General features: G+C 46.4%; 1 protein-coding gene across 2 annotated transcripts in view; it reads left to right on the top strand.

Annotated features, from left to right (window-relative positions):
* Positions 1-17,489, top strand: part of MMP24 (matrix metallopeptidase 24) — a 49,236-nt gene that overhangs the window by 29,585 nt on the left and 2,162 nt on the right. The window contains exons 5-7 of one of the 2 annotated variants that reach the window (XM_086474607.1): positions 1,929-2,090; positions 15,270-15,484; positions 16,678-16,816. In XM_086474607.1, coding sequence (XP_086330733.1) covers positions 1,929-2,090; positions 15,270-15,484; positions 16,678-16,816 — 516 coding nt within the window. The remainder of the gene's footprint in view (positions 1-1,928; positions 2,091-15,269; positions 15,485-16,677; positions 16,817-17,489) is intronic. The other variant, XM_086474609.1, reaches the window with a different exon arrangement.

Raw genomic sequence — 17,489 nt, 5'->3', positions numbered from 1 at the left:
TGGTTTCATGAGCATTTAAGTGATACAGGAGAGTAAGTCCATTTGATTTCCAACAGGACTTTGAGTCTTTGAATCCCTTTTGAAAACTGGGTGTGTTTTCTAAGCTTGAGTGTTTTTGAAAAGCCATGAAGAGTGATCAGTCCTCCAGACTTTACCATGAAACTATTTAGTGCATTTTGTACTATGCTGTTTGATGTTTTATTGACTTGTTCTGTACAAATCAGATTTTTCAGCAACAGATGAGAAAAAGTTAAGTAAGTCCCCATTTGGATTTCCTAAATACAGAAATTCTGGAATTTTAAATACCTATATGGCTAAATTTTAGCCCACATATGGTTTTGGACATTTGTATTTGATCAAATGTATTTGAATATTTATTTGAAAGGCATTTGTGTATTTTAACATGTCTTGCATGTTCAGGTGCTTATGCCCTCTTAGACGATTTTGGTGTGGTATGTGTGACCAGTTGAGCACTGTTTGTTACTGACTTTAGGTATCTTGAGATGCTGGCAAAGCACCCTGCTGTGGAGACTTGCAGACCTCTGAATTTATCTGGTTTTATGTGTAACAGTGAAGCAATAAGTATTTTAAAAGTAGAGATAGTTCTACTTGAATCGCTGTTACAACTCCTGTCCCAAGGAGAGCTCAGCCATGTACACAAAACTGAACTTCATTACCTCTAGGATAGGTGCAGTTTGGAGATGTGGGGAATGGAGGTGCACTGTTTGGAGATGCTGCAAAGCAGCCACTGATCTGCCACTGCCAACTATTTCCTCCTGTGTCTGATTGCAAGTGCTCTTGGTTTGTGCCTCACCAAAAAAAATGTGGAGAAGCCTGAGTCAGGCAGAATTGAGGGCTCAGGCATTTTATTGGCATGGGGAGACTCTTAGATTTGTCATTGTTGGCTGTGTCTCCATCCCTCACACAGCATTGCCGGTGTCACCTCCCATGTCAAGGTGCCCTCATGGAGTAGGACCACACTAGATCAAGGAGATGAGGGTCCCAGATCCATGGGGCTGAAGAGGAGTGTATGCCTGTAACATAGAGTTGAAGGTACCCCTACTTTGCACTCCTAACAGCTTCTGGACCAGACAGGGCTCCTCAGACCTTTCTTGTCCTGTCAGGAGCATGTCCCTTCTTTCTTCCTTCCTCCTTCTCCCTCCTGCCATTGGGATCCAACCCAACCTTTCCCTATGTGGCTCTGCCTCCTGCAGGATGGTGCTACCTGAGCTCACCTCCCACAGACATGGCAGTGCCAGGAGTCCAGCAAAGTAAAAGCATGTTGAGAAGCCTGTGCTAGATGAGATGGGGTTGTCCCATGTGCTACACGTGCTACGGTGGGTGTTAGCCCTGGTCTTCTCTGTCCTTCCTCCTGCCTTGCCGGGTGCCTTGCAGATCTCCCCTGGGATTTGGTGGTCTGGGTCAGCTCAGAGCATGGCACCAGAGGACCCAGAAGGGGGACAAAGCTCCCTTCCCACCATGTACCCTTGTTGACTAGCAGACTGGCAGTGCTCTCATCTCTCCTGGCAGCACTCGGATAAGGAGGCAATGGTATCAGAGCAGCCTATTTTTTTAGCCATTTTCTGTAAACTCTCTACAAAAGAGTCTACAGTCAGTATCCTTTCACTCCGGGCAGCTGGCTGTTTTACCTGATCTGAGGGTGCTCATGGTCATGGGTGGTCATGGTCTAGGAGCCTCCTGCCCGTTCTGTGACAGTGACTGAAAAAGCTGCACAGACTTTCAGGACCAAAGCCATCTCCAGGACTGACCCTGGCTCTGTGACCTGCTGTGCAATGGGATAGCAAAGCAGTTGCTTCTTGCTTTATGAGTAAGTGGGGCTGGGGATTGCATCAGGCTGCGGCTGCGTGCTAACCTGGCTGCGTGCTAACCTGGCTGCGTGCTAACCTGGCTGTGCCTTCCTTCCGCAGGGAACGATCTCTTCCTGGTTGCAGTCCATGAGCTGGGACATGCGCTGGGCCTCGAACACTCCAATGATCCCAGTGCTATCATGGCTCCTTTCTACCAGTACATGGAAACACACAACTTCAAACTCCCCCAGGATGACCTCCAAGGAATTCAGAAAATCTATGGTGAGCAACACTATCCACTCATCTATTTACACTGAGCTCAAGCCTAGTGAGTATCTTGTAGACACAGACAGGTAGCCCCCAGAATGCTTGCAGCTGGTGGGCTGGAGTTCCTGCCATAGCTAAATGGGGAACCATTTAAAGCCCTTGATCAGACGACTGTCCCAGTGGCAATGTCTTTGCATGAGTTAGGACAACCAAATCTCTGTGATCTTACTGCTGCTCCATCCCTCACTGTGTCCCCAATAGCAAGGAGCACTAGAAAGGGAAAAACAGGCAATTGTTGTACCCAAGGTTTGTCCATTAGGAACAGCCAGTGCAAATAGAGGGGAAGAACGTGAAGAACATGGAACATCAAGGAAAGGTAAAAAGTATTTATACACTCATTTTTTTTCTCCGTATATAGAAGGTAGGGAAAAAAAGTTTGAATCTGCTTAGGGAACACTTTATCTCTTTTAATCTCCAGCTGAACATCGTATGACAAGTGCCACAAAGATACAGGCTCAAGGAAAAGAAAGAAAAGGAGGCAGAGGGATTATGGGAGAAAACCAAGGTGCTGGAGATGATGTGGTACCATATGACACAATCTTAGATACCAGGATGTGAGGACAGGGACTTTCAGAGAATTACTGGCTGAAGGAGACTCTGGGAGCAGAGGGAAATGCAGGTTTTAGGAGCCACAGTCAAGGGAAGGCTGAACTAGAAGATGCTAATGGATACGGACTGTGGCAGCCCATGGAAAACAGGTTTTGTCAAACATCCCTGATATCATTCTTTGAGGGAAGTACAAGTTTGACAGAGAGTTCTTGATAAATGTAGCATAGAGCAACTATGCTATGTAGCTATGCAGCATTTGCAGCTGCTTGACATCTGGAGTCAAATATTAGCTCCCAGTACCAGTAGAGCAGACATTATATGAATTAGACCTGAAAAAAAACTTATAAGGTGGTTGTCAGTGGGAAAGCTGGTGTTTCTAAGGGATGGCTGCTGGCATCAGTGGCAGACCTGACAGTAGTCAACATTTGCATCAGTGATCTGCCAGTGCATTTTAAATTACTGCTAACAGAATTTGTGCCAAGACCTATAAGACTGTAAAGCAGTACAGCAAGACTTCAGAGATCTAAACTGTATTTCAGTTGTTTGAATCTGTTGGGTTTGTTCGGGTTGCTTTGGGTTTTTTTTTGTGACTGGAATGAGATTCATTTGTTCAAATGTGGATGTCTAAAGAAGAGAAATCTCTTGTTTCTCTGACTCCTGTCTGGGCAATGGGAAAAAGCAGGCATTTATCTAAGTAAGGTCCAACATTTAAAATAAGATGGCTTGAAGTACACCCAAAGGAAACTGGCTTTTCCTCTTCATGCAGCTGAAGATTTCTCTTGCTGTTCGTTACAAGGATGAAATTGCATAGCAGTTGTCCCATGGTATCGTTTAATTATGCATACTTTAACATAGTAAATATGCAAATAACAGAGACTCTGGATATAAAGTGCTGGGATAGTAAGTATTAAACTTTCATTAAATAACATACCTAAGTTTTCATTTTTGAAAGCTGCTAAAATGTCGTTATGCTGTTTCTATTTTGAAATGTTCCTGTGAACTTTGACTAATCAGAAAGAAAAAAAATCTTACTGCTAATAGTGGAAGTGCAATCAAAAAATTACTGGTTTCTCTCTTTTCAGATACCTTTTTGGAAAGGGAGCAGATAAGGAATTGACAGCCATGTTTCTCACATTTGTGGTTCAAGCCAGTATCAGCTGTGGCTGAGCTGGGGACCAGCACCGCCCCCAGCACAGCTTGGGCAGGGACCCAGTGCCCAGGGCTGAGCTGAAATGGGGCTCCTGGGACCATGGGTGGGGATGGAGGTATCAGGTGATGTTGGTCACAGCCCCTAAGACCTATTTGAGTCCTCAGGGCCCTGATAATTTGTGAGAGCACTGCACAGCATCTTGTGCGCAGCTATGACAGAGCAGAGAGCACAGTACTGTCCTGCCTACAGCTTGGCAGCACCACCACTACACTTCCACTTACTTTTCAGTTATGTAGTGACATGAAACTTTAGCCATGTACTATGTTAAGGTTCTCTGTATGCAATATAATATGCCTAAAATGTAAACTCAGTTTGAAAAAAGCAGTATGAATTAATTACTGCCTGGTGCAGGTAGTAATTAGGAATTAGTTTGTTGACTGTTGTGGAATCACACAAGGCTCTTCTCTGAGGCCTTTGAACTGGAGTGGGTTGGAGGTGGTGTTGGTGGCTGTAGAGATAACTAGTCCTGCGGGGAGAAGAGGTGGCTTCTGCAGTAGGAGCTGTGATTCCCCAGGTAGAGATTTCAGCCCTTAGCACAGAGTTAGGGTCCGAAAACTAAAGTTTAGTTTAAAACTAAGTTTTATGATTCACAAAGAAAAGATATAAAATGAAGGTTATGTTTCTTCCTAGAACTGGAGACATGAGAACAGATCCTTTCTGAGCTTCTTAGAACTGAGAAGGGACTGCTGAAATATCTTTCTTGTAGCTTTAGCAGGTACATTGAACTAATGTGTTTTATTTCCACAGTGCCAGTCTGCTTTGTCATGCCTTGGGAATGCCAAAAGCCCATCTACGAGAGCACCTGTCCAAAAATCAAAATCTCCCGCTTTCTTGCTGCTTTGATATTCTCTACAGTGCAGCAGCATATGCTCAATATGTATTATTTAGGAACCTACTATGCAAAATAAGTCATAGAGTCAGAGCCACTGCCTTGCCTGTAGCATCCTTTTTTAAAAATAAATTCAATTAAAACTTCCAATTTTTCATTCCACTGAAGTTGCTAGAACAAAGAACAGAGGCGCTACTAAGCTTAAGTCCATTTTGTGTCCTTCTTTTGAGAATGATGCATTTCAAATGTGTTTTCATGTTGCGTCTGTTGATCCATTAGAAAAGAAATGTCTAAATCTGTCGTATAATGATTTGTTGAATTATTATTTGTTGAATTATTATTTTCTGCTGACTTTATTTCAAAACTCACCTAAAGAGACAGTAGGTGATCTTATTTGTGCATCATGTGGTTAGTACAAGGTCAATATTTAAAATGTAATTTCCACTTATGAGCTAATGGTGAAGAGACCAGCAGCTCACCGTGTGGGACAGAGTAGACTGTAAGACAACTCAGCAGTGTTTCCATCCTCTGATAGGTGCTTCTTGTAGCATGTTCTTTGACAAAATGAGGGAAATATCATTACTGTTCTTTACATGTCTTTTTCAGAAGGATATCTCCCACTGTACTTCTATGCCCACGTCACAAGTGACATGCTCAGGAAGGAATTAAACTGGAAATAATACCATTATGTAGGTCCCCTGCATGCCCTGTTAAGTTGACTGCCTCTTTTAAATTTGCTAGTCAGGGCTGCCTGCAGCCGCAGTGCAGATGGAGAGAGGAGACATACTCAGCCATGGCCTTGTCACACAGCCTGACCTGATCATCCTTCAGCACTGGTTCTCCTGTTCTTCATGTCCTGCTCTAAGTACCCTTTTGCAGTAGGCTGTGGAGCAGCCTCTCACATTCGGAGTGACTCTTCTGACACTGTGCCTGGGGAGCAGAGGGGTTGAGATGATGTACAGGAAAAACTGATATCCACACAGGTGCTTGGAGCTGGTAAACCAGGCCATTACCTTCAAGGCCCTTTGAAAGCCTAAGGTCACAAAGAAAAGGTCTCCTAATCACTCAAAGTTAGACCAAATCATTAAGACTGGAGACAACCTCAAGGATCTGGGTTGTCCCAATTTGAGGACGTGTCAATCTCACACATTTTTTCTGCAACTCAAGAGGGCTGAGGTCCAGGGTGGTCATGAAACCACACCAGCCCCTGGCCCAGGAACTAGACAACACCAGCTCTGACATCCAGGAACGGGGGATCAGCAGAGCACAGTGTCTGTGAGCAAATAGCACCTTCTGCCGACCCCATTATTCTTGTGCAGCAAGCAGGGGTTTCATAACCTTCCTCACCTTTTCCCAAAGGTGGCCCATAAAGCAATCCCAGATCTTTGTAACCTACATGTATGTGTGAGATGGCTGTGATGAAACAGCAGAAAGACCTGATACAAAATGCTTCACGTGGTGACACTCCATTGTGAGTGGGACCATCAGAGCAAGCTTTGCTGTCGCGTGGGACCTGGAAATGTTAGGCATAGGAGTGTTGTCTGATCATGTCCGCTCAAATGTGGGGGAGAAAATAGAGTAACATCGAAGACCTTTTCTATAGAAGCTGCAAGATCTGGGACTTTTGGATCCATGCTCCATGGTGCTGTGCTCATAGGAGGGCAGGGGAAGGCAAATGTGTGGCAATAAGAGAGCTGGAGGGGTCTGCCCTGGTACCACATCTCTGGCATGTTGCAGAGATACTGGACTCCCTGTCTGTGTTGCATCCCTTCATTTGCACCTTTCCTCCTGTCCAGAGAGGGGCAGGAGGGTCCTGCTGTTGGACCCAGCAGGAAATACCAGACTTCACCTCTGGTGCATCCACTGAGTCTCACCTGCAGTATGCCAGGTCTCCATTCCCATCCCTCTGAAAAACAGGCAGGGAGTAACTGCCTGGTTCCCAGTGCTGTCCTTGGGGTCTGCCTGACACCTGGAGGACTCTGACATGACACAGAGACTCACCCATGCTCACATCAGCCCTGGAGCTGCACACATCGGGTGTGAGAGGAGAGAGCTGATCAGCTGCCTCCTGATGAAGGGGGAGCCCACCTCTCTTGGGAGGTTTCTCAGCTGATGGAGAAACACTGCTTTATGTTATGGCTGGGCATGAAATACTTCTCTCATCCTACAGATCTTTCTGAGTTTAAAAAAATGTTCTGTTTTGCAGTGGAGCAGATGTCTGGCTTCTTAAAGTTTTTCCAGAGTGAAACTGGCCTGCAAGCACCACAGTTGGAGCATCTTGCAGAGTCCCAAACTCTCATCATTTGCCTGCCTAAGCCTGGGAATTTTGGACCCAGTTTTCTTGCACATCAAGCAGAGAACCCAACTGCAAGGTGAATCGCCTTGTTACAGAGCCCAGGAGAGCGTTCCCTTTGGCTTAGAGCAAGGATTTCAGCCACGGACGCTTCTCTTCCAGGTGAATGCTCTGTCACCTGGGTAGCAGTTGGTCATTCAGAGGAGAATGTCTATGTGAGAATGGCTAAAGAAACCCTTCCTGCCACGCAGTGATAATAACAAGGGCCTCGACTGCCCAACCGCTGAGTACGCTGTGGGTCCTGGGGCTTGTCCTGCAGACTGGAGTGCACTGTGGAAAGGATACCCAGACTAACTGAAGTAGCCAATTCGCTTCTCTGCTGCAGTCTAACCCCAGAAGCTCAACACCTGTGCTCTGTGGACAGGTTTACCAAGCAAGTGAGGGAAATGAGTCCTTCCTGAGCTCTGAGGTGGTGTGGCTGGGCCATCTCTTGTCCCTGAAATAGCTTGTTGGCAGCTAGCACATTTAATGTGAGCTGGGACCTCCCTCCACTGCCCTGGAGCCTGCAGGTTTCTCTCACTCTCCCTGGCTTATATGGATCATACATTTTGATTTGAAACTGAGGAGCCTTTCCTATGTACCTGGACAGCTGGTACAGTCAGGCAGAAACATGCAGGCAGCTCAGCTTTTTACAGCCATTAAACTCCTGTATGTCATTCCAAAGGGTAACTGCCTGCCTTTAGTCTGGATGATAGTGTTGTTCTTGGAGTGAATATTAAGAAGATAAAGACAGGCCTTTGTTTGCTGGTGGATTGTTATCTCCCCTGATCTGAAACAAAGGGCGTCCTCTGCACTGGCGTGCTCGGAGAGCCACTTGGCTCACGCAGAGCTGGCTGTGACGGATGCTGAGCCGTGCAAGATGCTGAGCCTTCAGGCAGGTGTTGTGCAGTTGAGGGAACACTCTGTCAATAGCCAGGAGGACAGTACAATTATATCTTGTCCTCAACTATCGACACAGTGGCTCCTAAATGCCTCCTCTCTCTGTGTTATCTTCACAGGTCACCTTGGTATTCAGATGGTCTGCGACAGAGGAAGCATGAAGGGAGGAGGCTAAGTGCCAGTGGTGGAAGTCACACTCTGAAGGTGATCTGCTGTGACCCAAAAGCTTTCTGACATTCTTTGCCTTGTTTGTGATAGAGAGGAAGAAAGTCTTCTTCTCCACACAGTGTCTCTGAAGTCCCAGCAAGTTGCTTCCCTCCAGAACGTAGAGTTTCCAGCTCCAGGAGGTTTCTTACCTGCTTCCTGTGTGGAAGTGGCTGCAGGTTCAGCCCTGGGGGTGGGTTTGGCTCTGATGCTGGGATCACACACAGTAACTAGGTGACTGGGCTCAGGCCCGATTGCAGACCCATGCAATAGCCTCTCATTTAATTTTTCTCTCAATGAGCTTTGCTCTGACTGATTCTCTGAAGTTGCTTGGAAACGTAGTGACAGAGGCTGTGATTTGCGTGCGATATTGCCTGGTTAGTTATATCAGTGGTGGGTGTAACCAGTTCCTGTAATAAACACTAAGGTGCCAGCATCTCTTCAGTAACTCTTTATTCACAGTCATCTCTGCTGCTGATAAACCTGTTATATCTTGCCTTTAGCCATCTGTTTTGAAGGCAGGTACTGTGATGAGATTCTGGAAATAGTAATGACTGGCAAACTATATAGGATCTGTTCATCCTGCTTTCGTGCCAGGTTGTGCTCTGAACTGGCTTAGGTCTTACAAGATAGCATCTTTCTTCAAAAATGGACAGCCTGTGCTTCTGCTTTCCATCCCCCTAACTGTAGACCAAATTCTGCCTGCCTAGCACTTGGACCCAAGGTTTTTGATGTTGTATCTGTGCTCCTTTGCTCTTTGCATGTGCATAACTGTAGGATTACCTTCCATCTTTAGCTCTAAGTCCACCCTCACTCAGTGGCAAAGTGAAGACAGCAATTAAAAATGCAATCTGTATAACCACAAAAGGAGACAGTACTTCAATCAGGATAAATTAGAAGGCCCAGAATGTATAAAAACAAGAAGAGAAATGAAAGGTAGCAAGGAAAAATCCATGGCTGGCAGGGAAAGACAGTAAGAGGAATATTTTAAGTGAAATGACCAAGTCTGCATCCAGCCAAGTTGCAGTACCATGTGCAAAATATGTGGGAAGCCTTGTCAGTGCTGGGTACCTCCTTCAGAGCAATATGCCAGCACTATGTTGGCCATTGCAAGCAGTGAGTACGTACAGTGGCCCAGCTTCCATTGTTGGTCCTGACTTGTGATCTATTTCCACTGATCTAACTAATGTTTCAGTTAATGCGAATCTCTGGTTCAGCTGAACTACTGCTGATTTGCACGATCCTGACAGCAGTGTGTGCAGCTGCTTCTGCCTTGCAAGTTTGCTGCATTCTGTTTCGGTGGCATCTTAGGGCTAATTAAAACCTGTGCATCGGTCCCCTGGGTTGCTGGTGCTATTTTAACTTTCCTCTTCTCTACAGAAGACTGTGACAGACTTTGGGCACTTCAGTTGAACAGGGGCAGGGCAGGCTGTAACCTGGTGTACGAGTGGTCCTCACGCATGTGATGTTAAATTTCTGGCATATGACCACAATACTATAGTCCCTATTCTGCCCCTTACTGTCAGATTCTGTGTGTCTGTGACCCATCAGACACATTCATCATAATTTTCTTTAGATATTACTCACGTCTCACCTGTTCTTCCTTTAAAAGAGAGAAGAGGGAAATTAATGTCACATCCTCATCTTACTGCTCATGGTTGTCTATGAAACGCTATTCTTGCTCTCCTCTCCTCAAAGTGTGGAGTTTTTGGATTGTTATTTCTGGAAATCCAGAACTGCTGTTCATCTGAGTATCTCTGTCCATTTGCTGTGCCTGAGAAGCAGAACTGCCCTGACTTGGCAATCACTCCCTTTTGCTGTGTCTTTCCAGCAAGCAGTTTGAATGCATAACATACAGTGACTTCTTGGGTCCCTCCCAGACAATTCCCTCTGACAGCATGTGTGCCTCTCTGCATTGCAGATTGCCACACATCTCACGTGCTTAAAGGCAACTGTGCTCTTTGGAGTCCTCCTTCCAGTCATGTCATGAGTTTGCTTCTAGCTGCCTCTCAACACAGGGATCTGTCCTGTGCTGGAGCTGGTGGTGGGCTTCTGCAAACTACTAAATAGCTGTCTGATGAAATTGCCCTGCTGTATCAGACTGACCACCAAAGAGGCTTTTCTGATCCATACATGGCAACAGAAGTCCTATATGGCAGAGAAACCAGAGATTTGATCAGTGCACAGCAGTGTTAGCCCCTTGCAAAGGGGAGGGAAGGAACAGCTACACCTCTCTTGTGCTTCTGTAGCAACATGTGTAGCAAGTGCTGCAGGCGTGGGGAGGAGTGACTGGAGAGCTGCCCGGCAGAGAGGGACCTGGGGGTGTTGGCTGACAGCCCGAACGTGAGCCAGCGGTGTGCCCAGGGGGCCAAGAAGGCCGATGGCATCCTGGCCTGTGTCAGCAATGGTGCTGTCAGCGGGAGCAGGGAGGTGATTGTGCCCCTGTACTGGGCACTGGTGAGGCTGCACCTCAAGTGCTGTGTCCAGTTTGGGGCCCCTCTCTACAAGAAGGACACTGAGGCGCTGGAGAGGGTCCAGAGGTGGGCTACCAAGCTAGGAAAGGACTTGGAGCATGTCTCTCATGAGGAATGGCTGAAGGCTCTGGGGCTGTTCAGCCTCAAGAAGAGAAGGCTGAGGGGACACCTTATCGCTCTTTACAGCTACCTGAAAGGAGGTTGTAGCGAGGGGGGGGTCGGTCTCTTCACCCTAGTAACAAGCGACAGAACAAGGGGAAATGGCCTCAAGTTGCACCAGGGGAGGTTCAGGCTGGAGATTAGGAAGAATTTCTTTACTGAAAGGGTTGTCAGGCATCGGAACAACCTGCCCGGGGAGGTGGTGGAGTCACCATCCCTGGAGGTGTTTAAGAGATGGGTAGGTGTTGTACTTAGGGACATGGTTTAGGGGTGTTGGTAGAACAAGGACAAAGGTTGGACTCGATGATCTTGAAGGTCTCTTCCGACCAAAACTGTTCAATGATTCTAAGATTCTTATGTGTAGTCTCATTTAGAAAGACAATCCTTCTATTGATCTGTTGGCAGGGGAATCCTATCATGTGGGACATGCATTAGAGTTTTTTCAGTGTTATTTACAAAACACATCCACTCAAAGCCATGTAGATGGCAACACAAGAGTGAAAGGATCACACTGCTGTTTAATGAGAGACCTGCAGTGTGCAGTAAGTTACTGCTTATTGTTTCCTTGCTTAGGTCCCAGTCAAGACTTACCTTTACTTAATGCAAGCATTTCCTATGCTGATTTTCAAACTGAATTTATTCAAGTATTTTGACTGACACCAAGTGCCAGTTTCAGCAGCCAGAACAGGGTACCAGTGTCCTGCTCCTTTAATTTGCCAAAGCAGGAGCTGAACACTGTGTGCCCACATCCCATCTGAACAAACCAGAACCCTGGCTTTCTTTGTGTGAGAGCTGTCTGGGACCTCTTTCCCCACTCCTATCCCTTTCTCTGCAGCATATCCCACTGTGCCAACTCAATCCTACCTCCATGAGCTTTCCAGCCTGAAGTGCCAGCTAGCACACTGCTTGTTGGAGCCTTTGCACAGCCCGTGTGCTTCACGCCACAATGAGTTGTCTACGGCTGTGTTAGCAAACAACATCTATGGCTGCTAGCAAGAATAATAGTAGCACATCTGTAGATACAGCAGTATTTAGGGGTGGTGTTAAGCAAGCAGAATGCTGAGGAGCTGACACCCACTCTGTCTGCATTTCGGGGAAGGCGGTGGTTACTGTGGATTAGCTCTAGCTGTGCCCTGTGCTGCCTGTTTGCAGCTGCAGTATCCTAGAAGTGCTCCAGAAGCACATCTTCAAGTTTAGCTTTGTCCAAAAAGAATGCATTTCATGAACTTCAGTGTGAATCAAAGCACAGAAACTGCAAATGACAGAGCATCTCTTCAAAAGCATGCTCCTGAGCTGAACTGAAACACTAGTGTAGATGTGCCTGTATTGCCTGGCTAACAAGAGGGTCCAGCCCTGTTGCTCCTATCACAGGCAATGTCTGGAGACCTTTGCTGCATACGATTTGGGGAAAATGCACAGATCACTAGCAGCAGCAGTATTACAGTTTGGGAATTTTATTTAAAAGAACTCTATGGTCTGCTAAGATACGGGGCACCGAACAGCTAAGAATTTCATGTAGACAGCTTTCCAAGAATAACTATCAACAGAGAATTCTCATCTAAAGGATTTCTGTGAGCAATATTTGATGTCTTTTATTAAAGTTGTGGAATAAAAGTAAATAAAAATAGTTGCTAATAATTGCATATGGCACAAAATACCACATTATGAGGACGAGTCACCTTGAAGAAATATAGTGATCCATTTGAAAAGCTGTAGAAGAGAGCTGTAAGAGTAAGTCTCAAGATCTTAAAACCAAAAGACATTTCAGCAACAGACAGAACTGGTCTATTTAGCTCATTAAGGAGAATTTAAAAAGCATCCTCATTAAGGTCTGTAGATGATTAAATGTTGAGACACTAGAGGTGAGGAAAAAAAACCCTGAATCTAAAGCTGCACAAACTCAGACAATAGGTGAGATGCAGACTTTGTCACTGGCAGGGCTTAATCATTGGGACAGTTTGCTGTGCATTATAGAGGAATTTCTGTGGCTTGAAATCTGGAAAATGTGCTGTATCTGCACCAGAAACACTGGGCTCTTTTCAGGACTCGCAGGTGGAGGTTTCTGACCTGGTACTGCAGCAGGTTGGACTATGTTATCTAAGTGGTACTATCTGAACATAGTATCTGTGAAACCTGCACACAAGTTTCTTACCGTTACAACCTTAGTAGCAAATATGATGGCTTTCTCTGGTGACTTCTTTGTCACTAGCTGTGATAAGTTTCACTGACCCAGTCACCCTTCCAGGATGTGTTAAGCACTCATTCATTATAGGAACCCTTTGAAAATGTAATATTTAAGAGCTAAGTTGACATGGGGACTTGGGCACCTAGCCATCGTTTTAGGCAGCATTGTTCAAAATGTTTATCTGCAAAAGTCCTCTTCCAGTCCCACCGGTGCGCAGCCTCCATGAATGTCTAAATCCTGGTTGTAAATTCCCTTCTGTGGGTATGGACAAGGCAATCACCCACAACAGGGTAACTTTCTTTCAGTCAGTGAGAATGAGCCTCGTCCAGTACAAGTGTTCCACAATACCAGCTGGTGTGAAGCACATCAGCAGTGCTGGTGAACCCTACAACAGTGAAACTGGTATAGCAGCCGTGAAAGTCAGCCCGCATTCTGCCCACTGGTGGAGGCTTGTCCTGCGATCTCTACATAACCCCTTCAAAAGAACTGTTCAGAAAGAGACTGAAACCATAATCCATGCAAATAAACAATCAAATCCCATTTGATTACATCAGATATAAAACTTGTCGAAATCTCATGCTTCTAGTACCCTTCTGCTTGTTGCCATATTAACTTGTGGCCTTCTCTGAGGAGCAACAAGGAGTCTATGACTCCCTTAGTTAGATTTGGTCCAGATTTTATCACTAACTGTTAATGAAATCATCCTCTGGCAGAGTCAGTTTAAAAAGTAGACCTCTGCCCCAAGTCTAAGTCACTTGGCAGATCCCAAAGCTGAACTGGGTAAGGATTGAAGGGGAGAGCTGTGCTTGTGGGGGGCAGCTTTGAATGAGAGCACGGTCCCTTGTCACGGCTGTTCATCAGAGCTCCCACAGTGTTCTGAAAGCGCAGACTGGAGCCCTAAGCAACGACAAGCCTTTGAACAAATTAAACAGGAGGTTGCTCATGCAGTAGCCCTCGGGCCTCTCTGAGCAGGACAAGACGTTATGAGTGTGCTCTACACCGCAGCCGGGGAGAATGGCCCAACCTGGAGTCTCTGGCAGAAAGCAACGGTGGAGACCTGAGGTCGACCCCCAGGGTTTTGGAGTTGGGGATATCAAGGATCCAAGGCCTGCTATACTCCAGCTGAAAAAGAGATGTTAGAGGGACGGAGCTTTGGGCTCCGTCTGCCCTAACAGCCTTTCTAGGCAGGAGGGACGGTGCAAAGCCCACTCGGCCGGTAGAGCCTGGACGCTTAATCTCAGTGCTGTGGGTTCAAGGCCCTTGGTGGTGGTTTAACCCCAGCTGGCAACTAGGCACCACGCAGCCGCTCGCTCACTGCTGCCCCCGCAGTGGGATGGGGAGGGGAATCAGAAGGGAAAAAAAGAGTAAAACTCATAGGTTGAGATAAGAACAGTTTAATAATTATGATATATAACATAACATAATGTAACAACATAACAAATATAGCAGAGAGAGAGAGAAATAAAACCCAAGAAAGGACAAGTGATGCACAGTGCAGTTGCTCACCACCTGCTGACTGATGCCCAGCCAGTCCCTGAGCACCGACTGGCCCCCCAGCCAGCTCCCCCCAGTTATATAGTGGGCATGACGTCCTGTGGTGTGGAATATCCCTTTGGCCAGTTTGGGGCAGCTGTCCTGGCCATGCTCCCTCCCAGCTTCTTGTGCACCTCTCGCTGGCAGAGCGTGGGAAACTGAAAAGTCCTTGACTTCAGATAAGTGCTACGTGGCAACAACTAAAACATCTGCGTATTATCAACATTATTCTCGTACTAAATCCAAAACACAGCACTGTACCAGCTACTAGGAAGAAAATTGACTGTTTGAGCCAAAACCAAGACATGAAGTAATTGCTTTCTAATTTCTAAATTCCCCTGCAGTTCCCCTTAGATTGTAGCATTGGTTTTTCACATCCTAACTATTTTCTGGTTTTGCTTAGGTTTTTGGTTTTGTTTTATAGTCTACTAAACATTTCTATTCAAGGGTTATTACCTTTCATTTCAGTTGGGAACATGATTGGTGTGGGTCCTCCTTCCTTTTAGCTCTAGCCTCCTTGGGAAGACCTACAACAACACACGAGCTGTTCTTCAGTTCTTATTGCTCATCTGGTTTGGGACACCTTTCCCGTGTGGATGCGTCTCATTCTGCTCCCCATTTCTAGGGAATGAGCTCTGCGTAAGGAGTGTGTAAATTCCTCACCATGCTATTCATCCAGCCTGTTGCCTTTTAAAACCTACAAGGGAAGCATAGAAAATCCAAGTCTACTTTGCTAAACATTTTTCTTTTCACTTCTAGGTCCTCCTGTCGAGCCCCTGGAGCCAACCAGGCCTTTACCGACTCTTCCTGTTCGCAGAATTCACTCCACTTCGGAGAGAAAACACGAGAGACAGCCACGACCTCCTAGTCCTCCTCTGGGTGACAGGCCATCTCCTCCTGGCACAAAACCGAACATCTGTGATGGCAACTTTAATACCGTGGCTCTCTTTAGAGGAGAAATGTTTGTTTTCAAGGTACTAAGAATTCCTGCTTACCCGTGAGTCTTTCTTTGGCTTTTATTGCTCGAAAAGATTAATAGAAGTATAAGGTAGTGAAATTTGAAATATCGGAGAAAATAGGCCTGTTCCTCTCAGGCTGATGAATGAGAACTATTAGAAGGCAATGTAAGGAGATTTGCTCTGTAATATTTGGAAACAGTGCCTGGTGGGATTCACAAAATCCCCAGGCAGCCTGTGCACCAAAATTTGAACAGGATGCTCTGGCAGAGAATGTGGACACCATCAAGCTCAGAGAGGAGCGACCTGTAAAGCCAGAAAGCAGTATCTGTACCTAACCAGGGATTAAGCCTTGTTGCCTCCAGAGATGGCATGCATCGAACCCTGGGCTTCAGGAAGCACTCAGCCTCACCGGAGCTCTTGGGGAGTCTGAGTCAGCCTTGCCTGTAAACTACAGCCAGGGAAGAAGGAGAGGCTTTGCTCAAACACCCACGTTAGAATGCCTTGAGTGTGGAAATCTATGGTCCCATTCCCAAAACCCCATACTTTCACTTTGCCCGATGGATGTGAATGAGGAGAGGGATATAGTGAAGGTCATTAAAAGGACAAACCACATCAGCTGCAGAAAATGGCAGGACTGAGAATAGTTGTATCTGGGAGGTGTCTCACAGGCTCTGTCCTGCTCTTACTCATCCCTGAGCATCCGCTGCAGCTTTAACTAATGATCTCATCTCTAAAGAGATATTTAATTACTCCTTTGTGCCTTTGGCCGTTCCTTGCTTCACACAGTCACCCGGTAGTGCTAAGGCCGTGTGGCTCTCCTGGGGCCTGATAGTTGAGCAGCAGTTGTACCAGGACAAGTGTGACACCTCAGTGACAAGACACGCGGAGAGGTCACTCACAAATGAGTTCATAACGCTTATAACTGTGGCCTTGCTTCCCCCTGCTCCTTTTTCCTCTCCTTCTTTCCACCCTTTTTCGCAGCACCAGCAATCAACTTCTCATCCTTTTGCCTGCCGTCTTCCCCATGAAGCGCTTCCCTCACTGGAGACAGTGTTGGGCTGGGTTGGAGCTGTCATCTGAACCAGGACTTCTGTCTTTTATGGTTACGGGGCCTAGGCAGGGATTAGTAATGCTTGATGCTGGATGCCCAGCCTGATTTGACTGCGAAATAAAAATACTCAGTCTGAAGACGCTTCTGGTTTTCTCAGGATCGCTGGTTCTGGCGGCTGCGCAACAACCGAGTGCAGGAGGGATATCCCATGCAAATCGAGCAGTTCTGGAAAGGCCTCCCTGCAAAGATTGATGCAGCCTACGAGCGGTCTGATGGAAAATTCGTTTTCTTCAAAGGTACAGTACATTTCAGTACAAGCCTGCCATGCCTGCCTCACGTCACACTCTTCTTTTATGGCGTGAAGGTGGTGAAAATAGGTACACTGCATCCTTGTCCTTTTCCAAGGGGACACTTCAGGCAGCCACTAATCCTTAAAATGTAGCTTAGTGTGGTCTGGCCCTGCCAGGACGTTCTCTGTATAAAGCTAATATTGATCGGTGGAAGTTGGTTTCCATGTGATACCAAGAGATAGCTCCTGTTTCCCAGGGAGCATCAGTCTCCTTTCGGCAGGGCATTAGGGCCTCTCCAGGTATAGGGAGAGGCCCTAACTTCTGGACAATTGTCTCCTAAAGAGACAAAATGACCAGCCTTATGCTGGGACCCACGTTAGCTCCTTGCACTGGGACAGTGTCTGAACAGGCTCCTGTAACTTGAGAGCAAGTTGTAAGCAAGGAAGAGTGGCTGGAAAACATGGGCATGTCCCAGTACAAAACCGCAGTACCTGGTCTTCTGAATTTATGTCTGCAGCTGCAGCCCCTCAGCTCAATAAATGGTATTAAAACTTGAGAAGGCTCAGAGAAAGGCCACAGAAGTGATCAAAGAGTATGGGCTGACCTGCAAGGAACTCCTCAGCCCAAATGAGGGATGACAAAGACAGGGTATGAGAGAAGTCTTTGAAATCATGACTGG

This window comes from Leptosomus discolor, chromosome 17 (genome assembly GCF_034619465.1).
Source record: "Leptosomus discolor isolate bLepDis1 chromosome 17, bLepDis1.hap2, whole genome shotgun sequence".
NCBI lineage: Eukaryota > Metazoa > Chordata > Aves > Leptosomiformes > Leptosomidae > Leptosomus > Leptosomus discolor.
This window is presented reverse-complemented; position numbering and strand designations above follow the sequence as displayed.